At 39.7% G+C, this 12,628-nt stretch overlaps 1 protein-coding gene and 1 pseudogene across 3 annotated transcripts; one reads left to right on the plus strand and one right to left on the minus strand.

Annotated features, from left to right (window-relative positions):
• The first annotated feature begins 700 nt into the window (after positions 1–700).
• syt19 (synaptotagmin XIX) lies at positions 701–9,132 on the plus strand. Of its 3 annotated transcripts, none has more exons than XM_088997460.1 (9): positions 701–882; positions 2,174–2,386; positions 2,461–2,534; positions 3,741–3,797; positions 3,987–4,169; positions 4,582–4,731; positions 5,024–5,143; positions 7,324–7,435; positions 7,521–9,132. In XM_088997460.1, the coding sequence occupies exons 2-9, from the start codon at positions 2,182–2,184 to the stop codon at positions 7,823–7,825; spliced, it is 1,206 nt and encodes a 401-aa protein (XP_088853586.1). In that variant the 5' UTR covers positions 701–882; positions 2,174–2,181; the 3' UTR covers positions 7,826–9,132. The 3 variants fall into 3 exon arrangements, with proteins under 3 accessions (XP_088853586.1, XP_088853587.1, XP_088853588.1); XM_088997461.1 differs by having other exon boundaries at positions 3,741–3,791; XM_088997462.1 differs by lacking the exon at positions 3,741–3,797.
• Positions 9,133–11,313: 2,181 nt separating this feature from the next.
• On the minus strand, positions 11,314–12,527 carry LOC148898321 (uncharacterized; annotated as a pseudogene).
• Positions 12,528–12,628: the final 101 nt, after the last annotated feature.

Genomic DNA, 12,628 nt, shown 5'->3' on the forward strand with positions numbered 1-12,628 from the left:
CAGTTCAAGAGTTTTGAGTATGTTTTTTTAGCTTTGTGTAAAGTTACATTTTTTAAAGTATGTTAACAAGACTGCCAAATTTAAATGATTAAACATATTGTCAAGCACAAAACATCCACCCATCCCTCTTCATTGAATGGGTGAAGTACACAGCCAATAGCAGGGCACAACAGCCCTGATCAACAACCATTTGCGCTCACAATCATACTTGAGGATAATTTGGAGTGTTATATTAATCTACCATGTATGTTTTTGGAATGTAGGAGGAACCCATGTGGGCACAGGCAGAACCTGAAAACTACATACACAGAGAGGTGGACATGCTAACCAGTCAACAACCATTACAAAAAATGCCTTGTATTGTCCCTTCTAAACTAATATTTAAATGTACAGTACATGTATTTGATAATGGGAAACATTGAAATGTGACAAATCTGAAATAAAGGAAAAACATCAAGAGGTGCCAAACACATTTTCATCACATTGTGCTATTAGCAAATGGTTTGAAACAGCCATAAATCCAATTTATAAATGCTTTGTAAAGGCAGATCTGAGGGCAAAGTAACTTTTCAGACAAGGAAAAGATATGTCAATCTGTTTTTGTTTAACTTCCTAAATTGTCAGCAAGATCTCAACTAACGAGTTCGTCCAGAAGTGTGTACGGGAACTTGTCTTGTCATTTGCTTGTGTATGTGTTTGAAGAGCTTGAAGCAAGGGAGTGTGCTTTGTTTCAAAGAATGAGGAAGAAGCGTGGATAAGTTCTCTGCTTTTATCGTGCAGAAGAAACAACGCAAAATTCCTTTCCAAAATTGTACGATGCAGTGGCAACCAAGCAATGTGAGAGTGACATCCCCAAAATAATCTTTCTTTCTGCTGAATAGAGTAAGTATTTTTTTTACTGTATTTGTCCTTTTAAACCGTAATTTGTGTTCAAATACAAACCTATAACAGTCAAATGAACATTAAGAATACCAAGATTGACAATTACTATTGACAAGCGCCTTTAAATGCATTGTGTGTTGTGTTAAAAAAAATGTGTGTATCATTCAACTTGAGGAGCCATACATTTGTATGGATTTTTGTCCATTGGTTTCCTCTTCATGTAAAACCGAACTGAATTTTGAAGCTTAAACTCATAAAAATGAATACCACATTTATTTATATTCAAACAGATTATTTTTAAAGCCAAACCAGAAAAAAAGACTATCAAAAGGAAATGGTCTTGTTTAGACATTTTACTAGTTTTTACATCATTTGATGACTTCCAGATATAAATGAAAATAAAATGAAATGCACAGTTGCAGTGTGGTGGTTAGCATAGTTCAGAGGTATGTGTTCTTGTGTGGGACTTCTCGGACTATTCTGTCTTCCTCCCACATTCCAGGAGCATGCAAGTGTGATTTCCATATTCCTTACTTACAGACAGTGTATTGTAGGTGTTCAAATACCTGACATGTTTCGGCGACTACTTCCGCCTTCGTCAGACACTCAGACACTCTGACGAAGACGGAAGTAGTCGCCGAAACATGTCAGGTTTTTGAACACCTACAATACACTGTCTGTAAGTAAGGAATCTGCTTAACATTAGTTATCAAGTAGACAGGATGAATTTAGTACAACTGTGATTTCCATATGACGCTCAATTCGCAAAACAGCAATTTTTTGTCATATGGGCTCAGATGTGATAGCACAATGGTATTAAAAATTTTATATCCAAACAATATGAATGTAAAAACTGAGTAACTTCACATAATTCACGATTCAAAAGTAATTAAACACTAAGATTACTCCAGTAAGCTAAATCACAGTTTCTTCACAGACATCGTTGAAGTGTCAGCTGTTGATTTAAGGATGACTGTAACCGACACTAGGAGAATATAGTTCACACTGTATGAGATAAAACCAAAACTGGAGCAAGCCACTCATATGATTCAATCAGACAATTTAAACACTTTTAAAAAATATATCCTGCTCAGTGCAAACTGTACTTAAAAATGTAGTAAATGTTGTTTTTCCCGATACAGAGAACAGCCTCTAACTGTAGTGTACACAATAAATTTTTTTTAAAGTTAAGCTCTATTTTTCTGCTGAGTCTCAGGTCTGGTTAATTGTTCATCACGATTTTCTCTGACAATGATCATTGTCACATAACCTTGCGTTTTCTGGTCTGCAGCCCAGAACATGATGGTCCTTCCATTGAATTATTTCACCTCTGGGAGGTTTCTGTCATCTGCTGCAGCCTTGAGGTTCCCTTTCTCAGATGCAGTTAAATACAGCATCCTTGGCTTGTCAGTTGCTCTTCTTCTGGTGGCACTGGCTATCTTGGCCTGGCAGGCCATTAGATGCTTCAAACGGCCCTCAGCTGCACCCCCTCATCCTCAAGCAGGTGAGCACAAACATTAAATCCTAACACTAGCTGACATATAGAGGGAAAAAATGTTTGTTTGATCTTTACTATAGTGAATGGTGATTTGCTGCACCCAGATGACATATCTGAAATTAAAGAACAGTACAAAGGAATTCCATCTATTAAGGTGAGAAATCACAGGAAAAGAAAATGTCATTTGAGTTGACCTTATTAAAACGGAATTTTAAGGTTCATATTCACTGCACACTCCTTGTTAAATGTATTCAACGAAACAATACCTTGCAGCTTTATTCGGACCTTGTTAATCGTACAGTATTAGTTGTAGGCAGATAAAATACTTAAGTGGTTGTTTGATTTGACAATTCAGGAGGCACCACAAGCAGTTTTATATAAGTATTTATATCAATAATTAATCCCATGATATGACGCTTGCTCATGTATTAGTGTGAGGCAGATTTGTATGTATAGCACATTTATATTTATATACATTTATATAGCAAAACACATTTGCAAGTAATTTGTTTACATTACCAATAAATACATTCCAGAAAGAGGAAAATATACAGTATATGAATGTTGATAAAGGACGTATTTTATAAACTCACCTGATTACCACACTGTAGCTTTTGGCTCAGCTTGGGAAGAAGCACCAATGTTCCTCAAACATGGCACATTGCTGATTTATCCATCGAGGGTACTACCTTTCCACATTATAATCTAATTATCAGTGTTTTCCTGAGGCGACTCTTCATTTAGTTTCACAATGTTGAGTGGTTAGCACGCCAACTTCACAATAAAGAGGTTGTGAGTTCAAATCCCGCTCCGTCTCCCTGCGAGCAGTTTGCATGGTCTCCCCATGCCCGCGTGGGTTTTCTCAGAGCCCTCCAGTTTCGTCCCACTTTGCACTGTATTTGGCTGGCAACCAATTCACGGTGTCCTCCGCCGACTGCCCGAAGCCAGCTGAGATGGGCTCCAGCACCCCATGCAACCCTTGTGAGGATAAGCGGATCGGAATTTGGATGGGTGGATGGATGTTCAGTGACACTCCTGATGGGCACCAGGTGCCCCCGCGCATCGCACAAGACCCCATGCCCAAGTTTATCTGAAATTACCAATCACTTCATGCATTAACAACCAATGTGGCCAGGAAGCTTTTATTAACACCAGCCGAAATGAAAAATTGAGCCACATTTGGCAGGTGTTAATTTCCACCATTCGACGTCACCCACAATACCAATGAGGTCAAACACAGTCTAAACTCTCAACATATTGATGGGAAGTGGTACTGATTTAATTGACAAGTACCACCTATGTCAACTGGAACATGCATGACTATTCTGAAAGTTTTCAAACAAATATGCAAACTTTGTAGGTCGAAGATGTTGATACGGGCATCTTGGAATCCACACAGAATACAGGAGAGGTTAAAGTTTGTATCAAACTTTTCTTATGTCTTCTGAGCAGTATATGCCTTGTAATGCCCTGTTAATGGCAGTGCTGTATGGAAAAGCTGTTTGATATTCTAGTAGCCTTATTATTATTATTTCATTTGGTTCAAATAACACATCATGAAATCAGCATCGGAGTTCTTTACTGTCCCACCTCCTTTGGTCAACAGATGATTCAAGGGTGGCTCCACTATTCTCTATATTATGACGTGGAACAGCACCGTCTTGTGGTTACTATCTTAGAGGTCGAGGGGCTTCAGCAGCCAGGGAAAATCAGCAGCCTCCAGCTGTTTGTCCAACTGAAGCTTCTATGGATCGGATCTGAGACGGATGGGCCTTCCATTGAGGAAGCGGTACAAACGTGTCTATTATTATTATTATTATTATTATTATTATTATTATTATTATTATTATTATTATTATTATTATTATTATTATTATTATTCCATATTCTTCTATTGCTATTATTATTATTACTATTATTCTTTTAATGCCTTTATTATCCAATGATGCACAAAACTGATCAAAAGTGTATTTTGAATCATTTATGAATTCCTTTCATCACTTTGCTGCTGTGAAATGTAAATTTCTCCACTGTGAGACTAATAAAGGCATATCCAATCCAATCCAACTTTTTATTTAATCAATATCTCTTAAAACAACCTCTTAAAGTCTTGTATCATTCTCATGTCATTTTTGTTATCCAAAACCCATTTATCCATGTTCATCCACTCTGTAATACCCGGCTTTCAATGATTCTGTTAGGATGAAGGGACACCACTTACCCTGCGGACCGTGCTGGAGGACTGGCGGACTCGTATTGTAAAAGGCACCTGTAACCCCTTGTTTGGAGACCATTTCACCTGTCTCCTACATGACGAAAATGAGCTGGATCAAATTGACCTCAGAATGGAGGTTCTTAAACATACAGTACAAATACATTTCACATTGTCAGGATGATAAAATGATACACATATTGTTTCTTCTTTAGGACAAACTGTTGTTGGATCACAACACTCTCGATGTCAGAGTAATTCTTTTTTAAAAAGATGATCGCCTCTGATAATCTATAGTCTGAAGATAGTAAAGACAATAATTAAAAAAAATGTAATCCCTCACATATGTAAGACAATGCTAATTCAAGTTCCTGCCATGGTATTTCTGACCACCGTTGAATAACATACCCCCATTTCTTTCTTTGTGAAAGGTGAGAGACTTTGACAGATTCTCCAGACACACAACATTGGGACAGGTTAGGGTGCCTTTAAGACATCTCAATATTTCTTACCCTCTGGAGCTAAAAGGAAAGCTTAACACTCCCCAAAAGGTAAAAATAAGCCTCACTCAAAAAGATGAATACAGGTGAAACTGTCATATAGTCCTATTTGCATATCCGTGCATGCATTTGCATGCGCTCAAATTTGTTAGCGTGTGAATGTGTGTGTGTGTGTGTGTGTGTGTGTGTGTGTGTTTATGAGCGTGTGTTTGTGTGTGGTTTATTTATTTATTATTTTTTTGTGCCTCGACTGGGATCACCACCTTATCGTGGTGAGGCACTTTGCGCGTCTCAATGACCCCGACAGCTATGTCGGCCGGAGTCTTGCACTCCTGGCAGGGTCACCCAAGCCGAACAGGTTGAAGGGTAGAGGCCAGACAAAGAGTGATCCCAAACACGCACCCGGGGGTAGGCGTAGACAGTGTCCAACAAACCGGACTACCGGCAGCCCCCTGCAAATCCTGCTTGTATATGTGTGTTTATTTATAATTCTACTATAAGAAGAAGACTACTGAGCGCATATACGTACCGATAAACTGTACAATATACATGTCAAAATTGAGCGGAACTGCATTATTTGTGTTATATGTTTAGAATAACGTCTGCCCAGAGGCCTGGGGCGTACAACTTTCAAAACGTCTCAGCCCGGGCGGCCGACAATTTTGTCAAGAGAAAAAAATATATAGTTTTTTTCAAATCAAACGTCTGTTTTATTCAATAAAGCAAAATCTACAAGCAAATTGTTACGAGCCACGTGGACTCCTCTTTCTAAGCGCCTTTCAAAACTCTCAAGTACACTTTACAGTCACGGTATAGTCCGAAGCACAAAACAGGCTTTTGATTGGCTGCCGAGTATGCAAATTGCCACACGAGCGTTTGTTTGGCAATTCTCTACACAATGTATGCCAATTGCCAAACGAGCGTTCGTTTGGCAATTTGCATCCTCGGCACGGCAGCCGATCAGAACCCTGTTTCGTGCTTCGAACTATACCGTGACTGTGAAGTGTACTTGAAAGTTTTGAAAGGCGCTTAGAAAGAGGAGCCACATCGCTTTTAGCAGACAATGCAACACAAACATTGCATTGTGCACCATGACGACAAACGACAAATGGTGCGAAATCTCCAGCAAGGGATAATTACCATAAATTAAGCAAGTGAGCATTTGTGTTAGGTACTTCCTTAATTAAATAAATCCTTTATACTTCGCAACAATGTTTTTTTTTTTGCGATTAGTCGTCTTATTGTGTTTCAAGTTGTGACAAATGGGGCAGGCAATTTAGTGGCCGGGCAGGCAGCTTTTCAGAGTTGTCTGCCCTGGTGTCCGCTAACTTTTTGTGATGAGTTTCAGACACTGGCATTATGTACATTAATATTGTAATTATAGCAACCCAAATAACTGGCAATGCAGATTGCTGTATATACAACTTCAGAATTCCCCCATTGTGTTTTTTTTTCTCTAATGTGCAGCCCACGATCCACAGCTATCGTTTCATTAACCCTGTTTGGCAGATAAGATAAGATCACATCAGATCAGAAAAGATAAGAAAACTTTCATTTGTCTCACAATGGAGAAATTTACAATTGACAGCAGCTGAATTACAAAAGGGAGAAAGTAGAAGACAAAAAGCGGAATATGAATACATTTAAATATAAAATATGTAAATATAAGCACACATCTGAGATGCAGCAAGGGAAAGCCTACGTAGAGTGCCAAAACCAGGTGGTTGGTGTATCCTACCAAGATATCTGTGCGGAGTATGTACTGGAAACCCAAAGTATATTTTGCTAGATGATAGAAGTTACTTGCACACAATTTAGTTCTGACTTTATACTTATTTCACTGCACGTTCAGCAAAACGTTGACTATTCTAATCCGGGCAGTAAAATTAAATGGTTTATCTCTAATCCATTCATTCAAAATGATTCATGTCCATCCATCCATTTCAAAGCAGTTGTACATCGCGAGGGTCGGGAATGTGGTGTATTCAGGCAGTAGGCAATGTAAACCCTGAACTGGTTCCCAGCCAATCGCAAGTCACACGTAGGCAACCATTCAAACACTTTCAACAAAGATTAATTATATAAAAAAGAAAACATTTTAGGTCAGATTATTGTTTGTTCGAACCTACTTTTTGAAAATGACAACTGGCAATTCTTCAAGTTTGCAATGTTTTTACTTTTATTCAACAAAATAATTCAAAATGACATATGTGTATATGCTCAATTGGCAGGATGTGGTGGGGGAAATTCTTCTGTCGCTGAAGTTTCTTCCAACTTCTCAGAGAATTGAGGTTGGAGTGCTCAAGGTTCATACAATCCATAAGGAGATGCATTTGGAAACAGGTAACAAACAATTGGATTTTCACCTTTGACAAAACATCTTTGATTCAAATGAAATCTTCTAACACATATTACTTGTGTTGTACAGTCCTCTATGTCAGGATCAGTGTACAGTGCACCCGGTGCAAGTTGAAGCACCAGAAAACCTCTGCTGTGGAGCGTGGCACGGTGACTGTCTTCAATGAAGTTCTTGTTTTCTCCTTGCCAGAATTTCCTGTGCAACATTTTAAAATTTTGATCTCTGTCTTTGAGACTCACTCAAATAGAAACGTACCCAAGCAAATGATTGGACAGTTAATTTTGAAGAACAACAATTCAGAAAGTGAACATTTGGATCTGATGCTCCGCTCAGTCCGTCAGCCGATAGCCAAGTGGCATGCACTCCTTATCTGAGTTATGATGTCTCAAAGTCATCTTCGACACCTTATGGTTACCTATTTTTGCAAACAAGTTGGTGATGCTATTTTATGCTCTATTTTGAACAAAAATTTACTTCCTGACATCTTGGAAAGTTTTGCACTCACTTTACTCATATTTTTGGAGGGATTACTTTTTTAAATGCGAAATGGATCCCAAAATGTTCTTTGTATGAATAGTTTCTGTACACCTCCACTGGTCTAATGATAAATTTCATGTTTGGGGAATGTGAGTTAAGCAACAAAATTCACCAATGTCTAGCCATTTTAGCGGGTGGCCATTTTGCCACTTTTCAGTCAACCAGAAATGTAAACTGAGCCTTCACATTTTCGAAGGGCTCAATTTATAAACAATCACAGCTAAACTTTGAAGCTGACCAGTGATTAGTTGTTACTTGAGCAACTGTGATGTTATTAATAGCTGTGCCTTAATATGAATAAGAACAGATCTATTTTATGTTCTTTTATGACAAGCCTACATTATTCTACCCTGTTGAGGCTCAAAGGTTTGATACTTTTCATATCAATTTGACCAAACCGTGCTTACTGTATTTAAATTACACCAATTAGCACTTTTAGAGTTATGTATTATTTTTTGTTGATAAAATTGTGACTGGTGCCGAAAAAAAGTATTTTTTAAATGAATTTTTAAACTTAAAAATGCATCAGAGTAAAACACCTTCCTGAACATTTACACATTAAAAAAATATTCCTTGTTATATAACGTACAAACAGATTACCACATTATTGTAGAACAATGAATAGAGTTTAGAAAATAGTAGGTTTTCCCTGAATAAAACGACTTATTTTGTATTGTTGTTGTTTGTTCCTTGTAATATTGAAATTGCTGCATTTCTATTTTTGTTGCTGTGCCGATGACCATTTTGTGTTTGGGAGCCTTTTACTGAGTGAGTTGCTTGTTCTGTAGCGACAAAGAGAGATAAGTCTTCTTGTGCCGGTCCCAAGCCCAGATAAATACAGAGGGTTGTGTCAGGAAGGGCATCCGACGTAAAAGCTTGGCCAAAACAAACATGCGGATCAAACCTCTAAAGATGGAGGACACTGATTTGCTGTGGCGACCCTTTGAAGGGAAAAGCCGAAAGAAAAAGAAGAGGTGTCTGTCTTTGTTTTGTTTTCAGTCGTGGGTGTGGAAGGAAATGCTGAGCTCATGAAGACGCTGGTCCCACATAATTCATCACCCTCAGCACTTACATCAGGTCACTCCTCCCAGAATGTCATTTTTGAGAGATTATTCCCAGAGTGCATAAAGCTCAGGTGCTGCCATGGCTGGTCTTCTGTTTATTTGTTATTTTGGTCCTTTGTTAGATGTCAGTGTCTGTATCTGGGCAATGGATGGATGGATGGATGGATGGATGGATGGATGGATGGATGGATGGATGGATGGATGGATGGATGGATGGATGGATGGATGGATGGATGGATGGATGGATGGATGGAGTTGAGGTCCCATAGCAGCTTGAATTATTTTCTGTTTCTTTTGTTTTAAAAATGTACGTTTATAAACTGTTCAACTTCTTTTCACTTATACTTTTGTGTTTCAATGCTGTAAAGCTGGCAAATGGCAAATCAATGATTGGTAACCCTAGAAAGGTAAAGATTGAATTACTGGAAATTCTTCAGTAACAAATCACAGAAAAAATAATTACGTGGTACGATCGCTCCAAGAAAAGGTGCAAATCTGAAGTTTCTCCAGATGAAATTAAATTGGCTATCTTCTTCTTTTCCTTTCGGCTTTTCCATTCAGGGGTCGCCACAGCGAATCAGTGTCCTCCATCTAAGCCGGTTTTGTGCATCCTCTTCTCTCACACCAGCTACCTTCATGACCTCTTTGACAACATCCATAAACTTCCTCTTCGGTTCTCCGCTCAGTCTCCTGCCTGGCAGTTTCAGATTCAACATCCTTCTCCCGATATAGTCGCTCTCTCCTCTGGACATGTCCAAACCATCTCAGTCTGGCCTCTCTGACTTTCTCTCCAAAGCCTAATATTAGTTGTCCCTCTAATATACTCATTACTGATCCTATCCAACCTGGTCACTCCCAAAGAAAACCTCAACATTTCAGCTCTGCTACCTCCAGCTCTGCTTCCTGTCTTTTCTTCAGTGGCACTGTCTCCAGTCCAAACATCATGGCTGGTCTGACCACGGTTTTATACACTTTTCCTATCATCCTAGCTGAAACCCTTCTATCACACATAACACCTGACATTTTTGTCCGGCCGTTCCAGCCTGCCTGGACACACTTCTTCACCTCTTTTCCACACTCTCCATTGCTCTGGACAGTTGACCCCAAGTACTTAAAATCCTCCACCTTCTTTATCTCTTCTCCCTGTAGCATCACTCTTGCACTTGGATCCCTCTCATTCACACACACATATATTCCGTCTTGCTGTGGCTAATCTTCATTCCTCTCCTTTCCAGGGCATACCTCCACATTTCTCCGCCACCTGTTCCCTGTTCTCGCTACAGATCACAATGTCATCTGCAAACATCATGGTCCAAGGAGATTCTTGTCAAAGATCATCTGTCAGCTTGTCCATCACCATAGCAAATAAGAAGGGGCTCAGAGCTGGCCCCTGGTGGAGTCCCACCTCCACCTTGAATTCCTCCGTCACACCGACAGCACACCTCACAACTGTTTTACAGTCATGATCCATGTCTTGCACCGCTCTGACATACTTTTCCGTCACTCCAGACTTCCTCGTGCAATACCACAGCTCTTCTCTGGGCACCCTGTCATACGCTTTCTCCAGATCTACAAAGACACAATGCAATTCATTCTGACCTTCTCTGTACTTCTCTATCAGCATTCTTAAAGGACAACCGACGTCACTTTTTTGTTTTTTAACTGACATTATAAAAACATTTTATAGCATCTAAAATACCCAAAACACACAGTATGATATTTTTAGTCAAATGCAAAACACCAATAAAAATGACTTAAAGTGTCCAAAATCTGGAAAAAAATGAGCTGCGAATTGGGCATTTTCAGAAAGTCCCGCCCCCAGTTCGTGACGTCACGCCAAGACATCTTGCATTGCTAGTGAATCAAAACAATCTCTTCAGATTCGGAGAATATGCTTTCTTGTTACACATCCAGTTATGAATATGATTGAAATAGTTCTGAAGAGGAAAGCATACATGTTTGCAAACGATTAAATAATTTAGTTGTGCGATTTTGAGGCAACATTGGGGGGAAATCTCTCACCCAAAAAAAGAGGCACAAAATGGCAACCTCCTGTGGCCACCTCCGTTTCCACAGGCTGATAAATTCCTTATATGGCGCTTGGACGCCCTCTTCTGGCCTTCTGGAGGCTTTTGGGTGCAACACAAATGGTCCCCAGACCAAACAAGTACAGCAAAATACATTGACGTGATGATTTTTTTACTGTCAGGGGCGGTCCTTTAGTGACGTCAGTGTACTGACTCGTCACCAACTCAAAAACAAGACTTCCTGAATATTCAGCTCGAGTCTTAAAACGTAAAATATAGCTATATGCGGTGGAATATTTGTAAAATACGCTCAGTAGAAGTCATTTGAAGCCATTTTACAAATTATGGACACAACTTGTCCGGAGACGTCGGTTGTCCTTTAAGGCAAACACTGCATCTGTCGTACCCCTTTTTGGCATGAAGGCATATTGCTGCTCACCAATGTTCACTTCTGCTCTTAGTCTAGCTTTCAACTACTCTTTCCCATAGTTTCATTGTATGACTCATCAACTTTATTCCTCTGTCGTTACTACAAATCTGCACATCTCCCTTGTTCTTAAAAATTGGAACGAGTACACTTGGTCTCCGTTCTTCAGGCATCTGTTCACCATCTAAGATCTCGTTGAATAACCCAGTCAGGACCACCACCGCCACACTTCCATACTTCGATTGGTAAATCATCAGGCCCAAGTGCCTTTCCACCCTTCATCCTCTTCAGCGCCCTCCTCACTTCATCCTTGCTAATGTTTGCTACGTCTTGGTCCACAACAGTCACATCTTCTACTCTTTGTTCCTTCTCATTTTCCTCATTCATCAATTCTTCAAAGTACTCTTTCCATCTTGCCATCAGACTACTGGCACTTGTTAATACATTACCATCTCTATACTTAATCACACGAACCTGCTGCAGGTCCTTACCATCTTTGTCTCTCTGTCTCTCCAGCCTGTAAAGATCAGTCTCGCCTTCCTTGCTGTCCAGCCTATCATACAAGTCATCATAGGCCTCTTGTTTGGCCTTTGCCACCTTTACTTTAACTGTGCGCTGCATCTCCTTGTACTGGTGCCTACTCTTGTCCGTTCTCTCAGTGTCCCACTTCTTTGCTCACCTCTTTCTCTGTATACACTCTTGCACCTCCCCATTCCACCACTATGTCTCCTTATCCTTATCTTATATTATGTTAGCTGTAGTCTGCCAGTCATCTGGAAGGACCTCTTGCCCAGTGCTTTTATTACCCAGTGCTTGTATTACCTCCTTCCTACATGTCATGAAACACTCTTCTTTTTTCAACTTCCACCATTTTGTCCTCACTTCTACCTTTGGTTTCTTCATATTCCTCACTACCAGCATCATCCTACAGACCCACCAACCTATACTGTCTGGCTACACTTTCACCAACCACTACTTTACAGTCACTGATTTCCTGCAGATGGCGCCGTTGACACAGAATGTATTCTACTTGTGTACATCTGCCTCCACTCTTAAAGGTCACCCTATGTTCCTGTCTCTTATCACTATAGTGACATGATAAAATCAGGTTCTTCCAAAAAT

This window comes from Hippocampus bargibanti, linkage group LG05 (assembly GCF_051943395.1).
Source record: "Hippocampus bargibanti isolate YZ-2025 linkage group LG05, ASM5194339v1, whole genome shotgun sequence".
Taxonomy (NCBI): Eukaryota; Metazoa; Chordata; class Actinopteri; order Syngnathiformes; family Syngnathidae; genus Hippocampus; species Hippocampus bargibanti.

Bases quoted from the DNA above. Each gene is read 5' to 3' on its own strand.
- syt19 (XM_088997460.1), top strand. From the start codon at position 2,182: ATGATGGTCCTTCCATTGAATTATTTCACCTCTGGGAGGTTTCTGTCA. The intron at 2,535-3,740 runs GTGAGAAATCAC...CAAACTTTGTAG, and splicing joins AAGGAATTCCATCTATTAAG to GTCGAAGATGTTGATACGGG. The intron at 5,144-7,323 runs GTAAAAATAAGC...CTCAATTGGCAG, and splicing joins AGCTTAACACTCCCCAAAAG to GATGTGGTGGGGGAAATTCT.